This window comes from Dendrobates tinctorius, unplaced genomic scaffold (assembly GCF_039654945.1).
Source record: "Dendrobates tinctorius isolate UK_male_01 unplaced genomic scaffold, ASM3965494v1 ptg000297l, whole genome shotgun sequence".
In the NCBI taxonomy this organism is placed as follows: Eukaryota; Metazoa; Chordata; class Amphibia; order Anura; family Dendrobatidae; genus Dendrobates; species Dendrobates tinctorius.
In genome coordinates this window covers 2,008,294-2,027,772 of record NW_027361964.1, presented here as the reverse complement: position 1 = coordinate 2,027,772, position 19,479 = coordinate 2,008,294, and the positions used below count along the sequence as shown (strand labels likewise).

The 19,479-nt window shown below is 52.8% G+C and overlaps 1 protein-coding gene across 4 annotated transcripts in view; it reads right to left on the bottom strand.

Annotated features, from left to right (window-relative positions):
* LOC141073138 (uncharacterized) overlaps nucleotides 1–19,479 on the bottom strand; it is a 125,490-nt gene that overhangs the window by 495 nt on the left and 105,516 nt on the right. For 2 of the 4 annotated variants that reach the window (XM_073560502.1, XM_073560499.1), the window contains exons 2-10: nucleotides 9,940–10,028; nucleotides 8,790–9,063; nucleotides 3,701–3,895; nucleotides 3,287–3,321; nucleotides 2,953–3,006; nucleotides 2,643–2,696; nucleotides 1,824–1,877; nucleotides 418–471; nucleotides 82–134 (exon numbers count right to left, since the gene is read on the bottom strand). In XM_073560502.1, coding sequence (XP_073416603.1) covers nucleotides 82–134; nucleotides 418–471; nucleotides 1,824–1,877; nucleotides 2,643–2,696; nucleotides 2,953–3,006; nucleotides 3,287–3,321; nucleotides 3,701–3,895; nucleotides 8,790–9,054 — 764 coding nt within the window. In that variant the 5' untranslated portion in view covers nucleotides 9,055–9,063; nucleotides 9,940–10,028. Of the gene's footprint in view, nucleotides 1–81; nucleotides 135–417; nucleotides 472–1,823; nucleotides 1,878–2,642; nucleotides 2,697–2,952; nucleotides 3,007–3,286; nucleotides 3,322–3,700; nucleotides 3,896–8,789; nucleotides 9,064–9,702; nucleotides 9,818–9,939; nucleotides 10,029–19,479 lie in introns of those variants that run through there. The other 2 variants (XM_073560500.1, XM_073560501.1) reach the window with 2 other exon arrangements.

The window sequence follows — 19,479 nt, the reverse complement described above, 5'->3', positions numbered from 1 at the left end:
GCGGGGAGAGCAGCATCCCTGAAAACTGCAAGAAGGACAACTCTCACCATCATTCAGATATTGGAAAATGTTACCACGTACCGCGGGGCTCTGGTTATTGCATCAAGGAGGCTCGGGATGATTCTCCGCACCATCTAAGGGAAGACATAGAATCCATGTAATAATTGTTACATAGTGAATCTATAAATCCTGGGGTCAGGAGTCAGGGGGGACGAGGGCGCAATATGCCTCTCCTCAAATAAGAGGCCTCAGCCATAGAGAACAATGAGAGACCACCGTACAAGGCCCGGGAGTCCGAACAAAGATAGCAAGGTGCCCCCTAGTGTGACTGATAAGAACAGGCTGCAAAACATGAGATGTGATGGATGGTCAGTGGTGGACGTGGTATCACCCCCATCATCCCAGGAAGCTTCTTACCATGGCGCCCTGGATCAACTCCTTATAGACGAGATAAATGACTCTCACCGGCATCTAAAGAAAACAGAAAATCATTTGTGGATTCAATATAAAAAATATAAAATATCCCGAATATCGAGGATTATACAAATGAGAGAGAAGAACATCAAATTGCCCCAAAGCGGCACAGGAGAGCTGACCACACCTCCCACATCAAGGGCAGCACGGGAGATCTGACCACCTCTCCCACATCAAGGGCGGCACAGGATATCTGACCACCGCTCCCACATCAAGAGCGGCATGGGAGAGCTGACTATGGCTCCCACATCAAGAGCGGCATGGGAGAGCTGACTATGGCTCCCACATCAAGAGCGGCATGGGAGAGCTGACCACCACTCCCACATCAAGGGCGGCACAGGATATCTGACCACCGCTCCCACATCAAGAGCGGCATGGGAGAGCTGACTACTGCTCCCACATCAAGGGCGGCACAGGCTATCTAACCACCGCTCCCACATCAAGAGCGGCATGGGAGAGCTGACTACCGCTCCCACATCAAGAGTGGCATGGGAGAGCTGACTACCGCTCCCACACCAAGGGCGGCATGGGAGATCTGACCACCACTCCCACATCAAGGGTGGCACGGGAGATCTGACCACCACTCCCACATCAAGAGCGGCATGGGAGAGCTGACTACCGCTCCCACATCAAGAGCGGCATGGGAGAGCTGACTACCGCTCCCACATCAAGGGCGGCACGGGAGATCTGACCACTGCTCCCACATCAAGGGCGGCATGGGAGATTTGAACACCACTCACACATCAAGGGTGGCATGGGAGATCTGACCACCGCTCCCACATCAAGGGCGGCACGGAAGATCTGACCACTGCTCCCACATCAAGAGCGGCATGGGAGATCTGACCACTGCTCCCACATCAAGGGCGGCATGGGAGATCTGACCACTGCTCCCACATCAAGGGCGGCATGGGAGATTTGAACACCACTCACACATCAAGGGTGGCATGGGAGATCTGACCACCGCTCCCACATCAAGGGCGGCACAGAAGATCTGACCACTGCTCCCACATCAAGGGTGGCATGGGAGATCTGACCACTGCTCCCACATCAAGAGTGGCATGGGAGATCTGACCACCACTCCCACATCAAGGACGGCATGGGAGATCTGACCACCACTCCCACATCAAGGGCGGCACAGGAGATCTGACCACTGCCACCACATCAAGGGCGGCACGGCAGATCTGACCACTGCCACCACATCAAGGGCGGCACGGGAGATCTGATTATAGCACTCAAATAGCAAGGCACCCCCTAGTGTGACTGATAAGAACAGGCTGTAAAGCATTAGATGTGACGGTTGGTCATGGGTGAACATGGTATCACCCCCATCATCCCAGGAAGTTTCTTACCATGACGCCCTGGATCGACTCCTTATAGGCAAGATAAATGACTCTCACTGGCATCTAAAGAAAACAGAAAATCATTTGTGGATTCAGATAAAATTCAAAACTCCAAAAATATAAAATATCCCGAATATCGAGGATTATATAAATGAGAGAAAACATCCAACTGCCCCGAAGAGCCACAGGAGAGCTGACCACTGCTCCCTCATCAAGGGCGGCACGGGAGATCTGACCACCGCTCGCACATCAAGGGGCAGCATGGGAGATCTGACCACCGCTCACAAATCAAGAGAAGCAGGTCCTGAGGTAGGCACAGAGCTGCCCCCTCTCGTGTCAGTAATGGGGGGCCTCATCCCAGGGAAGCAGAAATCTTCCTACCCTCTCATGTCAGTAATGGGCAGCTCGTCTCAGGGTCACAGAGATCTTCTTTTCCTCTCATGTCAGTAATGAAGGGCTCATGTCAGGGAAGCAGAAATCTTCATCCCCTTCCATATCAGTAACAGGGGGCGGTATAGCGATTTGTTATAAAGCCTGCGACTCAATGGGTTGCCATGTTGTAAATGACTTGGATGAGACCGTACAGTACTGAAAAATGAGGATCTGATAAATGGCAATAGTGTGTGAAAGGTCCGGGCATGGCTCTAGAGAGGATTCTCCTATTCCAGAGATGGATGGGGCACAAGTCCTTAAAAAATTGAGGTTTGGTGCAAGATTTTACAAACATAGAACACTTATTCTGTTGCCTGCGTCCTTTATTCCTTTCTTCCTGTAATGACATCAGCGGGATGCTCTGGTAGGGTGAAGCACGTGACTTCTATTACTTACCATGACCCAGAAGATGACCGTATTGTAGTAAAACAGAACGACTGACATCACCACCTGTAACGACACAAACCACATCTGCTGTCAGATAAAATCAGCGTCATATTCCGCAAACTGTAATAATGGCCGCTCAGGTCACCGCCTCCAAATACTGAACGCTGATGAGCTGTGGAAGGTCCCGGCAGGGCTGTAGTTTGATGGACGGGTTTGTTGCCCGATTTTCCATATGAACCCTTGGACTTTTATTGCACATGGGGGTCTTGATGTAGTAACTAGAAGTGCCCTCTATGGTATATGTTTCCTTATTACGCACCGTGACAACCTGTCCCGGCACAAAGAAGATGAGCTGCACAAGGTCCACCACCGTCTAAAGACAAACACAAAATCACATTGGATTTACGACATGATTCTCAAAGCTTCTCATTGCAAAAACCCATCAATGCTACATCTGCAGAAAGTACAAACTGTACAGGAGCCGCAAGGGAGCAAAGCATGCTGGTCTGACCGGGGAATGGTAAAGAGAGAGCGCCCTCCAGTGTGAATGGTGAGAAGGAGCCAAAAAGCTGCTCTATCTATAGACATCAGCTCCAAAGAGTGAGAAGTGAGAAGAGTGTGGGCACAGACCACCATCCAGGACGACTACTTACTAGGACGCTCTGGTTCTTCCCAATGTTCTTTGAAGCTGTAGATAAGAAACATAAATGAGACTGGTGGTGACACAGGAGACATCTCCACTATGACAGTCTTCATGAACCACTAGACTCCAGATTCTGAGTACAACAGCAGATGAGTATCTGGACCCCAAATTAATAACAGTCAGACATGTCTCCACTAGCACTGCCTGATAGGAGGTCACTGGTCTCTTCCTTCTCCATCAGACGAGATAGAGGGAACCTCCTGCTGCTCTAACTATGGTTCCCTCAGAAAGCAGAGGCAGCACAGAGAGTACCAGGCACTGATGGAGTTTTCATGGCTTCAGAGACATGGAGACACATGCACCCAGTTATTACCATCTGAGCTTGTGCTGGGACTTCCTGCTGGAATAGGGAAGAGAGAGCTACCTTTTCTGGAGAAGCAAGATGTTATTTTCTGGAGTTTTTCTTTTAAAAGTTCTGGTGAATTTTTATCTTCTCTACTTATGAGGAAAAGACCAGTGGCCATTTGTTCAATGAGAGGCTGACCCTGGAGAATCTTCACTCTCATCTCTGAAGAGCTGCTGTCCAGGTCGTCGGCCACCACAATCACGTTCTCCTTTCCTATAGAAATGAGGCAAGTTTTACAAGGACAAGTTTGTCTGCACTGGGTTTCTATGGGGAAGAGACGGTTGGCTTGGGATGTGGGGTTCAAACGGCCCCCATAAGATGGAATAGTAACATAGCAACTACAAATCAAGAGAGACAAATGTCAAAGATCAGGGAATCTCCCGCTCTGACCCCTCATGTAGAGAATCTGCCGCTCTGACCTCTCATGTAGAGAATCTGCCGCTCTGACCCTTCATGTGGAGAATCTCCCGCTGTCCCCTCATGTAGGGAATCTCCCGCTCTGACCCTTCATGTAAGGAATCTCCCGCTCTGACCTCTCATGTAAGGAATCTCCCGCTCTGACCCTTCATGTAAGGAATCTCCCGCTCTGACCCTTCATTTATGGAATCTCCTGCTCTGACCCCTCATGTAAGGAATCTCCCGCTCTGAACCCTCATGTAAGGAATCTCCCGCTCTGACCCCTCATGTAGGGAATCTCCCGCTCTGACCCTTCATGTGGAGAGTCTCCCGCTCTGACCCCTCATGTAAGGAATCTCCCACTCTGACCCCTCATGTAAGGAATCTCCCGCTCTGACCTCTCGTGTAGGGAATCTCCCGCTCTGACCCCTCATGTATGGAATCTCCCGCTCTGACCCCTCATGTATGGAATCTCCCGCTCTGACCCCTCATGTATGGAATCTCCCGCTCTGACCCCTCATGTAAGGAATCTCCCGCTCTGACCCTTCATGTGGAGAATCTCCTGCTCTGACCCCTCATGTAAGGAATCTCCCACTCTGACCCTTCATGTATGGAATCTCCCGCTCTGACCCTTCATGTAGGGAAACTCCCGCTCTGACCCTTCATGTAGGGAAACTCCCGCTCTGAACCCTCATGTAAGGAATCTCCTGCTCTGACCTGTCATGTAGGGAATCTCCCGCTCTGACCGTTCATGTAAGGAATCTCCTGCTCTGACCTGTCATGTAGGGAATCTCCCGCTCTGACCCATCATGTAGGGAATCTCCCGCTCTGACCCTTCATGTGGAGAGTCTCCCGCTCTGACCCCTCATGTAAGGAATCTCCCACTCTGTCCCTTCATGTGGAAAATCTCCTGCTCTAACCCCTCATGTAAGGAATCTCCCGCTCTGACCCTTCATGTATGGAATTTCCCGCTCTGACCCCTCATGTAAGGAATCTCCCGCTCTGACCCCTCATGTAAGGAATCTCCCGCTCTGACCCCTCATGTATGGAATCTCCCGCTTTGACCCCTCATGTAAGGAATCTCCTGCTCTGACCCCTCATGTAAGGAATCTCCCGCTCTGACCCTTCATAAAGGGAATCTCCCGCTCTGACCCCTCATGTAAGGAATCTCCCGCTCTGACCCCTCATGTAAGGAATCTCCCGCTCTGACCTCTCATGTAGGGAATCTCCCGCTCTGACCCCTCATGTAAGCAATCTCCCGCTCTGACCCTTCATGTAGGGAATCTCCCGCTCTGACCCTTCATGTATGGAATCTCCCGCTCTGACCCCTCATGTAAGGAATCTCCCGTTCTGACCCCTCATGTAAGGAATCTCCCACTCTGACCCCTCATGTAAGGAATCTCCCACTCTGACCCCTCATGTATGGAATCTCCCGCTCTGACCCCTCATGTAGGGAATCTCCCGCTCTGACCCCTCATGTAGGGAATCTCCCGCTCTGACCCCTCATGTAGGGAATCTCCCGCTCTGACCCTTCATGTAGGGAATCTCCCGCTCTGACCCCTCATGTAAGGAATCTCCCGCTCTGACCCCTCATGTAAGGAATCTCCCACTCTGACCCCTCATGTATGGAATCTCCCGCTCTGACCCCTCATGTAGGGAATCTCCCGCTCTGACCCCTCATGTAGGGAATCTCCCGCTCTGACCCCTCATGTAGGGAATCTCCCGCTCTGACCCTTCATGTAGGGAATCTCCCGCTCTGACCCCTCATGTAAGGAATCTCCCGCTCTGACCCCTCATGTAAGGAATCTCCCGCTCTGACTCTTCATGTAGGGAATCTCCCGCTCTGACCTCTCATGTATGGAGTCTCCCGCTGTGACCCTTCATGTATGGAATCTCCCGCTCTGACCCTTCATGTAGGGAATCTCCCGCTCTGACCCTTCATGTAAGGAGTCTCCCGCTCTGACCTCTCATGTAGGGAATCTCCCGCTCTGACCCCTCATGTAAGGAATCTCCTGCTCTGACCCATCATGTAGGGAATCTCCCGCTCTGACCCCTCATGTATGAAATCTCCTGCTCTGACCCTTCATGTAGGGAATCTCCCGCTCTGACCCTTCATGTAAGGAGTCTCCCGCTCTGACCCTTCATGAAGGGAATCTCCCGTCCTGACCCCTCATGTAAGGAATCTCCTGCTCTGACCTCTCATGAAGGGAATCTCCCACTCTGTCCCCTCATGTAGGGAATCTCCTGCTCTGACCCTTCATGAAGGGAATCTCCCGCTCTGACCCCTCATGTAAGGAATCTCCCACTCTGACCTCTCATGTAAGGAATATCCCGCTCTGACCTCTCATGCATGGAGTCTCCCGCTCTGACCCTTCATGTATGGAATCTCCCGCTCTGACCCCTCATGTAGGGAATCTCCCGCTCTGACCCCTCATGTAGGGAATCTCCCGCTCTGACCCTTCATGTAGGGAATCTCCCGCTCTGACCCCTCATGTAAGGAATCTCCCACTCTGACCCCTCATGTATGGAATCTCCCGCTCTGACCCCTCATGTAGGGAATCTCCCGCTCTGACCCCTCATGTAGGGAATCTCCCGCTCTGACCCTTCATGTAGGGAATCTCCCACTCTGACCCCTCATGTAAGGAATCTCCCACTCTGACCCCTCATGTATGGAATCTCCCGCTCTGACCCCTCATGTAGGGAATCTCCCGCTCTGACCCCTCATGTAGGGAATCTCCCGCTCTGACCCCTCATGTAGGGAATCTCCCGCTCTGACCCTTCATGTAGGGAATCTCCCGCTCTGACCCCTCATGTAAGGAATCTCCCGCTCTGACCCCTCATGTAAGGAATCTCCCACTCTGACCCCTCATGTATGGAATCTCCCGCTCTGACCCCTCATGTAGGGAATCTCCCGCTCTGACCCCTCATGTAGGGAATCTCCCGCTCTGACCCCTCATGTAGGGAATCTCCCGCTCTGACCCTTCATGTAGGGAATCTCCCGCTCTGACCCCTCATGTAAGGAATCTCCCGCTCTGACCCCTCATGTAAGGAATCTCCCGCTCTGACTCTTCATGTAGGGAATCTCCCGCTCTGACCTCTCATGTATGGAGTCTCCCGCTGTGACCCTTCATGTATGGAATCTCCCGCTCTGACCCTTCATGTAGGGAATCTCCCGCTCTGACCCTTCATGTAAGGAGTCTCCCGCTCTGACCTCTCATGTAGGGAATCTCCCGCTCTGACCCCTCATGTAAGGAATCTCCTGCTCTGACCCATCATGTAGGGAATCTCCCGCTCTGACCCCTCATGTATGAAATCTCCTGCTCTGACCCTTCATGTAGGGAATCTCCCGCTCTGACCCTTCATGTAAGGAGTCTCCCGCTCTGACCCTTCATGAAGGGAATCTCCCGTCCTGACCCCTCATGTAAGGAATCTCCTGCTCTGACCTCTCATGAAGGGAATCTCCCACTCTGTCCCCTCATGTAGGGAATCTCCTGCTCTGACCCTTCATGAAGGGAATCTCCCGCTCTGACCCCTCATGTAAGGAATCTCCCACTCTGACCTCTCATGTAAGGAATATCCCGCTCTGACCTCTCATGCATGGAGTCTCCCGCTCTGACCCTTCATGTATGGAATCTCCCGCTCTGACCCCTCATGTAGGGAATCTCCCGCTCTGACCCCTCATGTAGGGAATCTCCCGCTCTGACCCTTCATGTAGGGAATCTCCCGCTCTGACCCCTCATGTATGAAATCTCCTGCTCTGACCCTTCATGTAGGGAATCTCCCGCTCTGACCCTTCATGTAAGGAGTCTCCCGCTCTGACCCTTCATGAAGGGAATCTCCCGTCCTGACCCCTCATGTAAGGAATCTCCTGCTCTGACCTCTCATGAAGGGAATCTCCCACTCTGTCCCCTCATGTAGGGAATCTCCTGCTCTGACCCTTCATGAAGGGAATCTCCCGCTCTGACCCCTCATGTAAGGAATCTCCCACTCTGACCTCTCATGTAAGGAATATCCCGCTCTGACCTCTCATGCATGGAGTCTCCCGCTCTGACCCTTCATGTATGGAATCTCCCGCTCTGACCCTTCATGTATGGAATCTCCCGCTCTGACCTCTCATGTAGGGAATCTCCTGCTCTGACCCCTCATGTAAGGAATCTCCCGCTCTGACCCATCATGTAGGGAATCTCCCGCTCTGACCCTTCATGTATGGAATCTCCCGTCCTGACCCCTCATGTAAGGAATCTCCCGCTCTGACCTCTCATAAAGGGAATCTCCCGCTCTGTCCCCTCATGTAGGGAATCTCCGGCTCTGACCCTTCATGAAGGGAATCTCCCGCTCTGACCCCTCATGTAAGGAATCTCCCGCTCTGACCTCTCATGTAGGGAATCTCCCCCTCTGACCTCTCATGTAAGGAATCTCCCGCTCTGACCTCTCATGTATGGAGTCTCCCGCTCTGACCCTTCTTTTATGGATTCTCCCGCTCTGACCCTTCATGTAGGGAATCTCCCGCTCTGACCTCTTATGTATGGAATCTCCCGCTCTGACCCCTCATGTAAGGAATCTCCCGCTTTGACCTCTCATGTATGGAGTCTCCCGCTCTCACCCTTCTTTTATGGATTCTCTCACTCTGACCCTACATGGAGGGAATCTCCCTCTTGGGGAAGTGTTGCTGATTGAGGGAGAGTTAGGGGGACAGCACTGATTTTCTTACCTAACTGTCTGGACAGATCAGTGATTTCCTCATCGTACAGTGAGTCAGTGACGTTGGTAATGTTCACTCTGCCACGATTCTTCGAGTGATACAAGATGGCACAGTCACAGCGGGAAACCTCCTCACTGAACTTACAGAGGCCATCATTGGTGATAGTGTAGCTCCGCACCTTCCTGACTGAGTCCTCTGCCATCAGGGCATCACTGAGGAAACTGAAGCTGCTGTCACCCTCCCGGGAGAAGATCCCGACGACTCGCTGCATCATTGGCGCGTCCTAGAGAACAAAGAAAAATAAAACATTTCTCCTCTGTCCGCTCTTTCCTCTGTCCACCTCTCCTCTACCACTCTCTCCTAAGCCCTCATTCTCCTCTGCCACCTCTCGGCTGCCCCCTCTCCCCATTGATTCTTCCTTTTACCTTCAGCCCACTCTCTACTCTGCACCTCTCCAACTGCTGTATGTGAATGCTTTCCAAAGGAAAAATAATCAGAACACACCTCGCCTCTGTCTCTACTGCACGCCTCTTGATCTCACCTTGTCTCCTCTGCTCTCTTTCCTCTCTACCCCCTCTCTTTGGACCCTCTCTTCTCTGACCCTCTCTCCTATACTCTTATTCTCTGTCCCATTCTCTGCCCTCCTTAGTCAGCTGTCTTATTTATGGCCCTCTCCCCTTCTCCTATTTCTTCTGCCCACTCCTCTGCCCCACTTCTGCCTGCAACTCAACTTTGACCTCTTTCTCTTCTGCCCAATTTACTCTGTTCCGCTTTCCTCTACCCCTCAAACCTTTGCCTTTTCCTCTCTGAAATCCATTTTTCTACCCCTCACTCCTCTATCTCCGTCATCTGCCCCTCTCCTCTACACCTTCTACTCTATGCCCATAGCTCTGTAGCCTTCTCATCACTTTTCTGTCTATACCTTCCTCCTCTTGCCCTTTCTCATCTGACCATCTATTCTGCTCCCTCTGTCTTCTGCTCCTCTCTCCGATACTTCCTTCTTCTCTCTTCCTCTGTTCTGCCCTCTCTCACCTCAGCCCCCTCTCCACCCACCCTGCTCTCTCTCTCTTCTCATCTCCTCTCTCTTCTGCTTCCTCCATTCTTCTCTGCTCTCCTCCCCACTGTCCTCTCTCTCCTCTGCTCTCCGGCCTCCCCTCACCTCCTCTGTCCTCCGCTCTTGGCCTCCTCTTTGTCCTTCGCTGGCAGCCTCCTCTCTCCTCACCTTTTTCCCTCTTCTTTTTCTTGTTTCTAAAGGAAAATGAAAATGAAAGTGTTTATTGCGCAGATGAACTTTACTCCAGAGACAGAACTCTGACCCCGATCATCATCACTGACAACAGCTCTCACACTAAAGAGGGAAAGCAACTTAGTATCACTCCTGTATACAATCTATTACTCCCCGTTATCAGCCATTACTGGGGAGGAGACTGTAGGACAGGAGACTACAATCTATTACTCCCCGTTATCAGCCATTACTGGGGAGGAGACTGTAGGACAGGAGACTACAATCTATTACTCCCCGTTATCAGCCATTACTGGGGAGGAGACTGTAGGACAGGAGACTACAATCTATTACTCCCCGTTATCAGCCATTACTGGGGAGGAGACTGTAGGACAGGAGACTACAATCTATTACTCCCTGTTATCAGCCATTACTGGGGAGGAGACTGTAGGACAGGAGACTACAATCTATTACTCCCCGTTATCAGCCATTACTGGGGAGGAGACTGTAGGACAGGTGCCCACAATCAGTCACACCCTGCTGAGAGCAGCACCTGTCTTGTGAGCTCCAGGACTTCCAGGAGGAGGCCCAGAGTCTGCCTCTCTTCTCCCCAGGGAGAGGCAGGCTTCCTGGGAGCCAGGCATGGCTTCCCAGGCTTCTGTTCCCCGGTCTGTGCCGGCGGGGGACAGAGAGCAGCAGCAACCGGCCCAGGAGGGCGTGAGGAGATCTGGTCGGATGAGAAAGACCGTACCCACCTACTCCAACTCCGAGACGGCTCATCGTCCGCCCAGAGAGGGAGACAGAGGCACCCCAGGCCCCAGGAAGAAGAGCCCAGCAACATCATGGGGCGAGATGACCTCCAGCGAGTCCACGAGCTCCTTCTCCCGAGTGGTCGCCATGTTGCGAGAGTACGAGGACGCCGGCAAAGCACTGACCGGGCTGAAGGAGCAGCTGCGGGAGGCACGGATCCTGAACACCCGTGCCTCTAACAAGGAAAGACCCGCGACCTCCCAGAGGTTTAAAGCCCTCAGAGATGAGGTGGTCCGGTTAGTGCTCCTCCGGGAGGGGATTGAGAAAAGTGCAGGTCCCTTCCTGGAGAGGTTTAAGAACCAGCGGCGGTTCTCTGAAATGAAGGGGTTAAATACCTCGGGAGAACTGCCAGCCGGCGTCCTAAGCGAGGAGGAGGAGGACGATGAAGTCGTGGCTGGAGTCTCTCGTGCTGGAACAAGCCGGGAGAAAGAGTCGCAGAGCCAGCAAGGAAGCGGCCTCCCGGCACGGCAGAGGACTCCGACAACCCATGCTGGAGTGTCAGCGGAGGAAGAGGAGGAGTGCGGTCTGTTGAGGGAGATCAGAGAGCTGGAGTCTCCTGTGGACCTGACCACATTCTCCTTCGGGGAGGACGAGCCAGCGGAGGAGACCAAAAAGAGGAGGAAGACCAAGAAGGCGAGACAGGAGGTGGTGAGTTACAAATATGTACCAATGTCTGATGTTACACCTACCACCTCCTGTGTAAACCCCACCAAACCTAAAAGCACGGGCTCTGCAGTGGGTCTGGGGCATAGGCAAGGTGGGGAGAGGAGGAGGACGTCCGGCAATGCTGCCGTCTGTGCAGCGAACAGTGCAGGGGGTGAGGCTGTGGAGGTACTCACAGCGCCGGACATAGGGGACCCCGTGGAGTTTCCCTCCCTGCCTGCTGCGGCCAAGCCGGTTATCACCGGGGCCGAGGAGAGCGGGGGGGATGTCCACGCCGTTGCGAAAGGGGGACGGTGTGGGCAGACTCCATCCCTGCTCACTGCAGCTGAGCCGGCCGACGCCGGGGCTGTGGGGGGCAGGGCCGAGGAGCATGGTGCGGCGAAAAGGGGGCGCACTGTTGTGAGAGGGGCGCAGTGCGCCTCAACAGAGGAAAGGAGGCGCGCAGCTGAGACAGAGCCACGGGAAAAAAAAAAAAATACACAGCAAAAGCAGGGAACATCATCAGCAAGGAACACTGTGCGCTCTGCTGTGACGGGGGGACAGCATGCCCCAAAAAATGATACCAGCACCCCGAAGTCTGTGGCTACAGGGCAGGCAGCCCAGGACAATAAGGGGCACAGTGCTCCAAAAGAACTGCACAATGTCAGCACTGAGCTAATTAAAACGGGTGTGGTGCTGCACCGCTCCCCCGACCCAGCAGGTGTGAGTGCAGAGATTGCAGACACAAGGGAGGAGGGAATGGAGGTGACTGTGGAAGGTGCAGAGAACAGTGGTAATGGGGTGAATGATGGGAGTAGTAGTGGAGTGAATAATGGGAGTTGTGGTGCCGCAAACGTTGGGAGTATTGGTGGAGTGAATGATGGGACAGGTGGTGGAGTGAATGATAGGAGATGTGGTGCCGCAAACGTTGGGAGTATTGGTGGAGTGAATGGTGGGAATAGTGGTGGAGTGAATGATGGGAGTTGTGGTGCCGCAAATGATGGGAGTATTGGTGGAGTGAATGAGGAGAGCAGCACTGGTGTTGGTGGAGGGGAAGTAGGTAGTGGTCCCACTGCCCCCCCAGTGGTGGCGAGGGCTTCAGCCCCTAGCTATTCGGGAGCTGTCACTGCTGGGGGTAGTAGTGCGCCCTTGTCTGGTGGCCCCGAGGATGGTGACTTGCAGCAGCGCTTCCTGGACGCCCTGAAGAAAGGGGAGAGTTCCATCAATGTAGAGGGGAGGGAGGTTGATCTGTCTTTCTGGATAGAGAGACATGGTCTTTCCGCCTTCCGAGATAGAGGGGCAGAGACTGTCTGGTCTCTGCCGACACCGGGGCAGAGGAGTAACCGTAGGAACGTGGCCCGTCTCCAGTGGGTAAGCAAGGATGCCTGTCCTGATCGGTCAAAGGTTGCTGAGCTCCTGCTGGGGATGGGCTTCGCGGCATACGACATCTTTGCCTTGATCCATCCCTATGGGACCTCCTACTTCGATATCAGCTTCGTGAGACCGGAGGGCCTTGAGCTTTTTTGGTCTCGCCATGAGCTGGCTCGTGGTCGCCCCGAATGGCAAGGTTTTGTCCCTGTCGCAATATCCCGCCAGAACTCGGTCAGGAAGGTGACCGTTTTGACCAGTAACGAGTCACTTTCCTGCATGGACATCTCCACCTGGATTGGTCGATATGGCGACATCGTCGGCATTCCTGAGAAGACCCGCGACGACCATGGTATCTGGTCAGGGGCCTGGACCTTCATGGTGAAATTGAAGGTTTCAGGAAACACTGTTACCCATATACCTTCCTCTACATTTTTGGGGAGGGACAGGATCCTGATTTTCTACCAGGGGCAGCCTAAGGTCTGTCACAGGTGCGGCAGCCCCACACACTTCAGTGCGCAGTGTACCACCCAAAAATGCGCACTGTGTGGGGACCTTGGCCATCTCGCTGCTACCTGTGGCAGGATTAGGTGTAACTTGTGTGGTGACCTCGGTCATCCATTCAGTCGCTGTCCGCGTTCCTTTGCCAATGCGGTCCTGAAAGCGGCGAGTGCGGGACAGGCGAAAGCCGGGACTAATCTTGCCGGTGAAGGGACCAGTAGGGGCGGAGGAGGCAGGGAACCGGTGAGGAGCAAGCTGCCGCCATCCAACATCAGGCGGCAGGAGCAACGCCATGGGAACAGGGGGCAGGGAGTAATGACCCTAAACCCTGACCCAGGTACTTCACTTGCAGCTGAGGATCCTAAAGACAGTGAATTGAGTGAGGAAGTCAGGAGACTTGAAAGGGAGGAGCAGGCGGACGCCATGTCCTCCCAGGAACCCTCATCCGGTGACAGTCTGGATGAGGGAGAGGGGGAATGGTCACAACAAAGGAAAAAGGGTAACCGGAAAACAACCAAGGGTAGGAGTGGGTCCGGGTCTCGAGCCTCCGCTCTGGAGTGCGACCCCTCTGATTCTCTAGCCCTGATCCAGGTGCCATTGGAAGGTCCAGCCGCCCCCCCTCTGGTGGATCTCTCCAACCGGTTCGGGGCCCTCCAGGACTCCCCTGCAGAGGGGGAGGACGGGAGCCCGGAGCCGGAGGTTGCGGACAAGGATGTTGGGGCTCAGGGGGTCGCTGAGTCTTCTTCTCAGGGAGCAATTAAAGGGCCCTCTGGGGGGGGGACTACCTCGGGACCACCAGACAAGGGCCAGAGTGTATGTAAGGAGAGAATGGATGAGTCTGTGTGTCTTAAGCGCACTAAAAGCTCATCATTGTCTGAGGAAGAGGGTGAAGCTGTTGGGGGTAGGAAGAAAAAGGCTATCTAATCCAATCAATCATGATGGCGGCACCCACACCGTTGACGCTGGCAACCATTAATGTTGCCAGCATAAAGTCAGAAGCGGCAAGGTTCACGGCCTTTCATTTTCTCGGCCAACTTGATGCCGACATTTTGTTTTTGCAGGAGACCAGGTTGACTGACCTATCAACCATGCATAAAGCAAGGAGGGAGTGGAGGCATGGGCCCTCCTACTGGTCTCTTGCGGCCGAGCCGTATAGCGGGGTGGCGGTCCTTTTTAAGACCGCAGCGGTTGAATGCAGACGATTAATTGAATTAGAAATGGGGAGATGCTTGATCCTAGATGTCTCCATGGGGGGACAGGAGCTTCGGCTCATTAACATCTACGGTCCCCAATCCAAGTGGGACCGCAAATGTCTCTTCTTGAAGATCAAACCTTTCTTATTTTCAAGTCGGCAGGTGGTCTTTGGAGGGGATTTCAACAACGTCACGAGACCCTGTGATAGAGGAGGTTCTGGGGACCGGCTGACTTATGATTGCGTCGCGCTAAACAGGATAGTAAGTGAGGCACGCCTAGTGGATGTCCACATCCGGCACAACACAGGCAGCACGGGATTCACCTTTTTTAGAGGTAGTCAGTGCAGGTCTAGGATAGATAGGTTTTATTTGAAGGAGGAAGCCGTCTCCTCGCCGTTGTCGGTTGTGGAGGTGGAGTTCTCCGACCACTGTTTGATTATGTTTTCTCAGAACGTTACAGAGACTCCTAGGATGGGAAGAGGTTATTGGAAGCTGAATTCATCACTCCTTGAGGAAGAAGCTGTAAGACGGTCTTTTGAGGATTTTCTTCAGAGCCAGGTACCGCTGCTGGGCCTAAGTAACACTAAGTCAGAGTGGTGGGAGATGTTCAAACATCGGGTGGCGAAATTCTTCCGGCAACTCTCGAACCTCAGAAGCCTGAACAGGGATCGCCTGTATCAGAGCCTGAGGAGGAGACTCGAGCATCTTGTCTCGACTGGAGGTAGCCGCGAGGAGATCTCCGGTGTGAAGTCCTTGCTGAAGAGGTGTCAGTACGATAGGCACGCATCTTTGGTTTTTGAGAGGGACTACGGGAAGTACTACTCGCCCGACCCTTACAGAAGCTGCAAGATGTCAGTGAATAGTAAGATAGTGACGGGGCTGATGGACAGTACGGGATCCCTGAAGAGGTCCAGATCAGGGATCTTGGAGGTCGTCAGTTCATACTACTCACACCTTTTGGGAAGGAGGGAACTGGATCGTGACAGGATGTCGGCTTTCCTGGCTGAAGCTGTTCCGGAGCCAGGGGCTGACCTCTCGCTGGACGTTTTGGCAGAAGAGATCAAAGAAGAGGAAGTGAGACTGGCGATCGATGGGCTCAGGCCCAAAAAATCACCAGGTCCGGATGGCTTAACATCCGAGTTCTTTAGGACCTTTAGGGACTCCTTGGTCCCCCTCTTGACTCAGGTGTTTAATGAGTGTCTCTCCTCGGGCACCCTGCCGAGATCATTAAGGAGGTCAGCTTTGATCATTTTGTCAAAGGGTAAGGATCCGTCACGCATTGAGAATTGGCGTCCCATAGCACTTCTCAATGTGGACAGGAAGGTTTTGGCTAAGATACTTTTCAACAGGCTGGTGAAGTTTGCGCCGCGGCTCCTTTCAGAGGCTCAGAACTGTTGCGTTCCTGGCCGTAGCACTTTCAGTGCTGTTCTGGGTGTCCGAGAGGCCGTGGAGCAAGGCAGGGCGGGCCTTTGGAAGGGGTTCCTGCTGACCCTGGATCAGGCAAAGGCTTTTGACCGGGTTGACCACGAGTACCTCTGGTCCACTCTTTTGAGGTACGGTCTGCCTGGGGGGTTTGTGGACTGGCTTAAGACCTTATACGCTGGGGCTGAGACTTTCCCTCTGGTAAATGGGTGGATTGGACAACCTTTCGGGGTAGGATCTGGTGTCCGTCAGGGCTGCCCTCTTAGCCCATTGCTGTACGCGTTTGCGATCGATCCCTTCCTCAGAAGGATCGAGTGTGGACCGTTGGCGGGGGTGGGGATGGGCGGGGTGGCGCCAGAGGCTATCCTGAGGGTAGTGGCCTACGCGGACGATGTCACCGTTTTTGTTTCTTCGCGAGAGGAGGCGATGGTGGTGATGTCAGAAGTGGAGAGCTACTCGGAGGCTTCCGGGTCCAAGGTCAACCAGGACAAGTGTGAGAGTCTCTGGCTGGGAGGCGGGGATCCCGGGTTTGATCTTCCGGACACCCTCCCCGAACCCCAAGAACACGCCAAAGTCCTAGGCATCGAATTTGGCCAGGGTGATTACCCCACGAAAAACTGGGAAGGCAGAATCAAAGGTGTCGCTCAAAAAGTGGACCAATGGAAGGGTTGGTCTTTGACCCTGAGGGAAAGGGTTGGCCTGTGCAAAGCTTTCCTGCTCCCCTTACTAATCTACCTGGGCAGCGTCTGTGTCTTGCCAGAGCCTCTCTGGACTTGGGTCTACAGTCTGTTCTTTCAGATGTTATGGGGGAATAGACTGAACCTAGTCAAGAGGGAGGTCACTTACCGCACGAGGAGACTAGGGGGGTTGAATATGGTGAACCCCGTGGTGTTCCTAGTGAACACCTTTTTGAAGGTCAACGTGGCAAACCTCTGGAAAGAGAGGGCTCCTCCGTGGGTATTCTCCTGCAAGGGATGGTTTCAGCCTTTCTTCCAGGAATGGGAGACAGGGGGAAGATTGAAGGATCTTCGCACACCGCATGGGCATCTCCCGGCTTATGTTACCCCGGTTCTGAAGATGATGCGCCGGTGGGGTCTGGGAATGTGGGAGGTGAGGTCCCTCCCGAGGAAACTCCTCGACATGCGGGTCTTGCTTTCGCATTTTCAGAGTCCATTGGTCCTCAAGGACTGCCCAAGTCGGGATCTAGAGGTTGGGTTGAGTTTGTTAAATTCTAATAGGATCCCCAAGAAGTACTGGGACTTGACTTGGCGCTGCTTCCAAGGTAAGTTGTATGTGAGGGACAATCTGAAGTACAGGAGCTCCGAGGACAGGAATTGCCCCCGTGAGGCTTGTGCTAACATGCTGGAAAGCATGGAGCACTTCCTGCTTCATTGTCCCTTTAATACAGAGGTGTACAACAGGGTGGGAGCTTCCATTGGTTGGCCGCGGCTGGCTACTCTGTCCTATGCCGAGTGGGCCTATGGAGCGTTCGGAGACCTCGGGAGAAGGGACAGAGTCACTTTATTTATAGTCAGCGCAGTGGTCAGGTACTTCACGTGGAACGCACGAGTTTTAGTTTCGACGCAGAGTAAAATCCTCCGTGTAGACGAAGTTTATAGCAGCATCCTAGGTGCCCTGGTGAAGGTCCGTTCTCTGGAGTATGAAAGACTGGGTGCCCGGAGGGCGGCCCATCTCTGGAGGGGTTTCTCCTTCGGGGTGCCTTAGTCCGTTAGTACTCCTATATCCTGGTGGTGGGCTGATGCCTTTTCACTCTAGAGTTTTGTTTTGAATATCAGTCTCCTGGATAGAAGGTTTGCAAGCATCGAACTTGAGCCTTAAGTGGTGAGTACGTAGGTTATGTTCTGTAACGTTGGTTTATGTATATATTGTATATAGTGTATTGTATATATTGTGTATAATAGAGGGTCTTAGTTAGGTTGGGTGGGGGGATTGGGGGGATGGGGGGTTTTCAACAGCGGTGATAAGAGACTGATCTGGCCTGGTCCAGGCCCCGCCTGGGGAAAAACTTTGGGGCCTGATCCTAGCTCGGAGAAATCCTGAACTTTGTGGCCAGAGCTGGATCAGGGGTGGTGGGATAGTTAGAGTAGATGTGTGTTTTATATATAGTGTTAAAAAAAAAAAAAAAAAAAAAACGGAAAAAATAAAAAAAAAAATAAATAAAAGGAAAAAAAAGGAAAAAATATATAAATATTGTTAATTTTCTATACTATGTTTGTAATTAGGTTTGTCGTAAGTGTGAATGTGGCGGTGTAAGGGGGAGGCTGTGAGGTAAGGCAGTGGGACCAGAGGGTATTAGGTGTGTCTTGTACAATATTCGGACTGGTGTCATATGTTTATATTGTATATAGTGTATATAGTATTGTATATAGGACGGTGTTAATGTAGTTCAGGGTTGTATATAATAGTGTGAATGGAGCTGGGTCGGGGGTTTTACATGATTTTATTTATTTATTATTTTAAGGGGGTGCTGGTGTAATTATTGTAATTTTGTTCCTTTTTTGTTTTTTTTAGTTTTTAATTTCTTGTTTCTTTAATTTAATTTTCTTTTCCCGTTTTGTAGGTCGAGAATTTCCCTTATTGTTTCCATTTCTTGTTTATTTCTTTGTGTTTGTGTCTGATTTTGTCATATTGTTTCTGATTGGAGTTTTTGTTCTATGTTTGTTCTGTTGTGTTCTATTTTGTAACGTCGTGAAGGATTTTATAATAATAAAAAAGACCTACAATCTATTACTCCCCGTTATCAGCCATTACTGGGGAGGAGACTGTAGGACAGGTGCCCACAATCAGTCACACCCTGCTGAGAGCAGCACCTGTCTTGTGAGCTCCAGGACTTCCAGGAGGAGGCCCAGAGTCTGCCTCTCTTCTCCCCAGGGAGAGGCAGGCTTCCTGGGAGCCAGGCATGGCTTCCCAGGCTTCTGTTCCCCGGTCTGTGCCGGCGGGGGACAGAGAGCAGCAGCAACCGGCCCAGGAGGGCGTGAGGAGATCTGGTCGGATGAGAAAGACCGTACCCACCTACTCCAACCCCGAGACGGCTCATCGTCCGCCCAGAGAGGGAGACAGGGGCACCCCAGGCCCCAGGAAGAAGAGCCCAGCAACATCATGGGGCGAGATGACCTCCAGCGAGTCCACAAGCTCCTTCTCCTCCCGAGTGGTCGCCATGTTGCGAGAGTACGAGGACGCCGGCAAAGCACTGACCGGGCTGAAGGAGCAGCTGCGGGAGGCACGGATCCTGAACACCCGTGCCTCTAACAAGGAAAGACCCGCGACCTCCCAGAGGTTTAAAGCCCTCAGAGATGAGGTGGTCCGGTTAGTGCTCCTCCGGGAGGGGATTGAGAAAAGCGCAGGTCCCTTCCTGGAGAGGTTTAAGAACCAGCGGCGGTTCTCTGAAATGAAGGGGTTAAATACCTCGGGAGAACTGCCAGCCGGCGTCCTAAGCGAGGAGGAGGAGGACGATGAAGTCGTGGCTGGAGTCTCTCGTGCTGGAACAAGCCGGGAGAAAGAGTCGCAGAGCCAGCAAGGA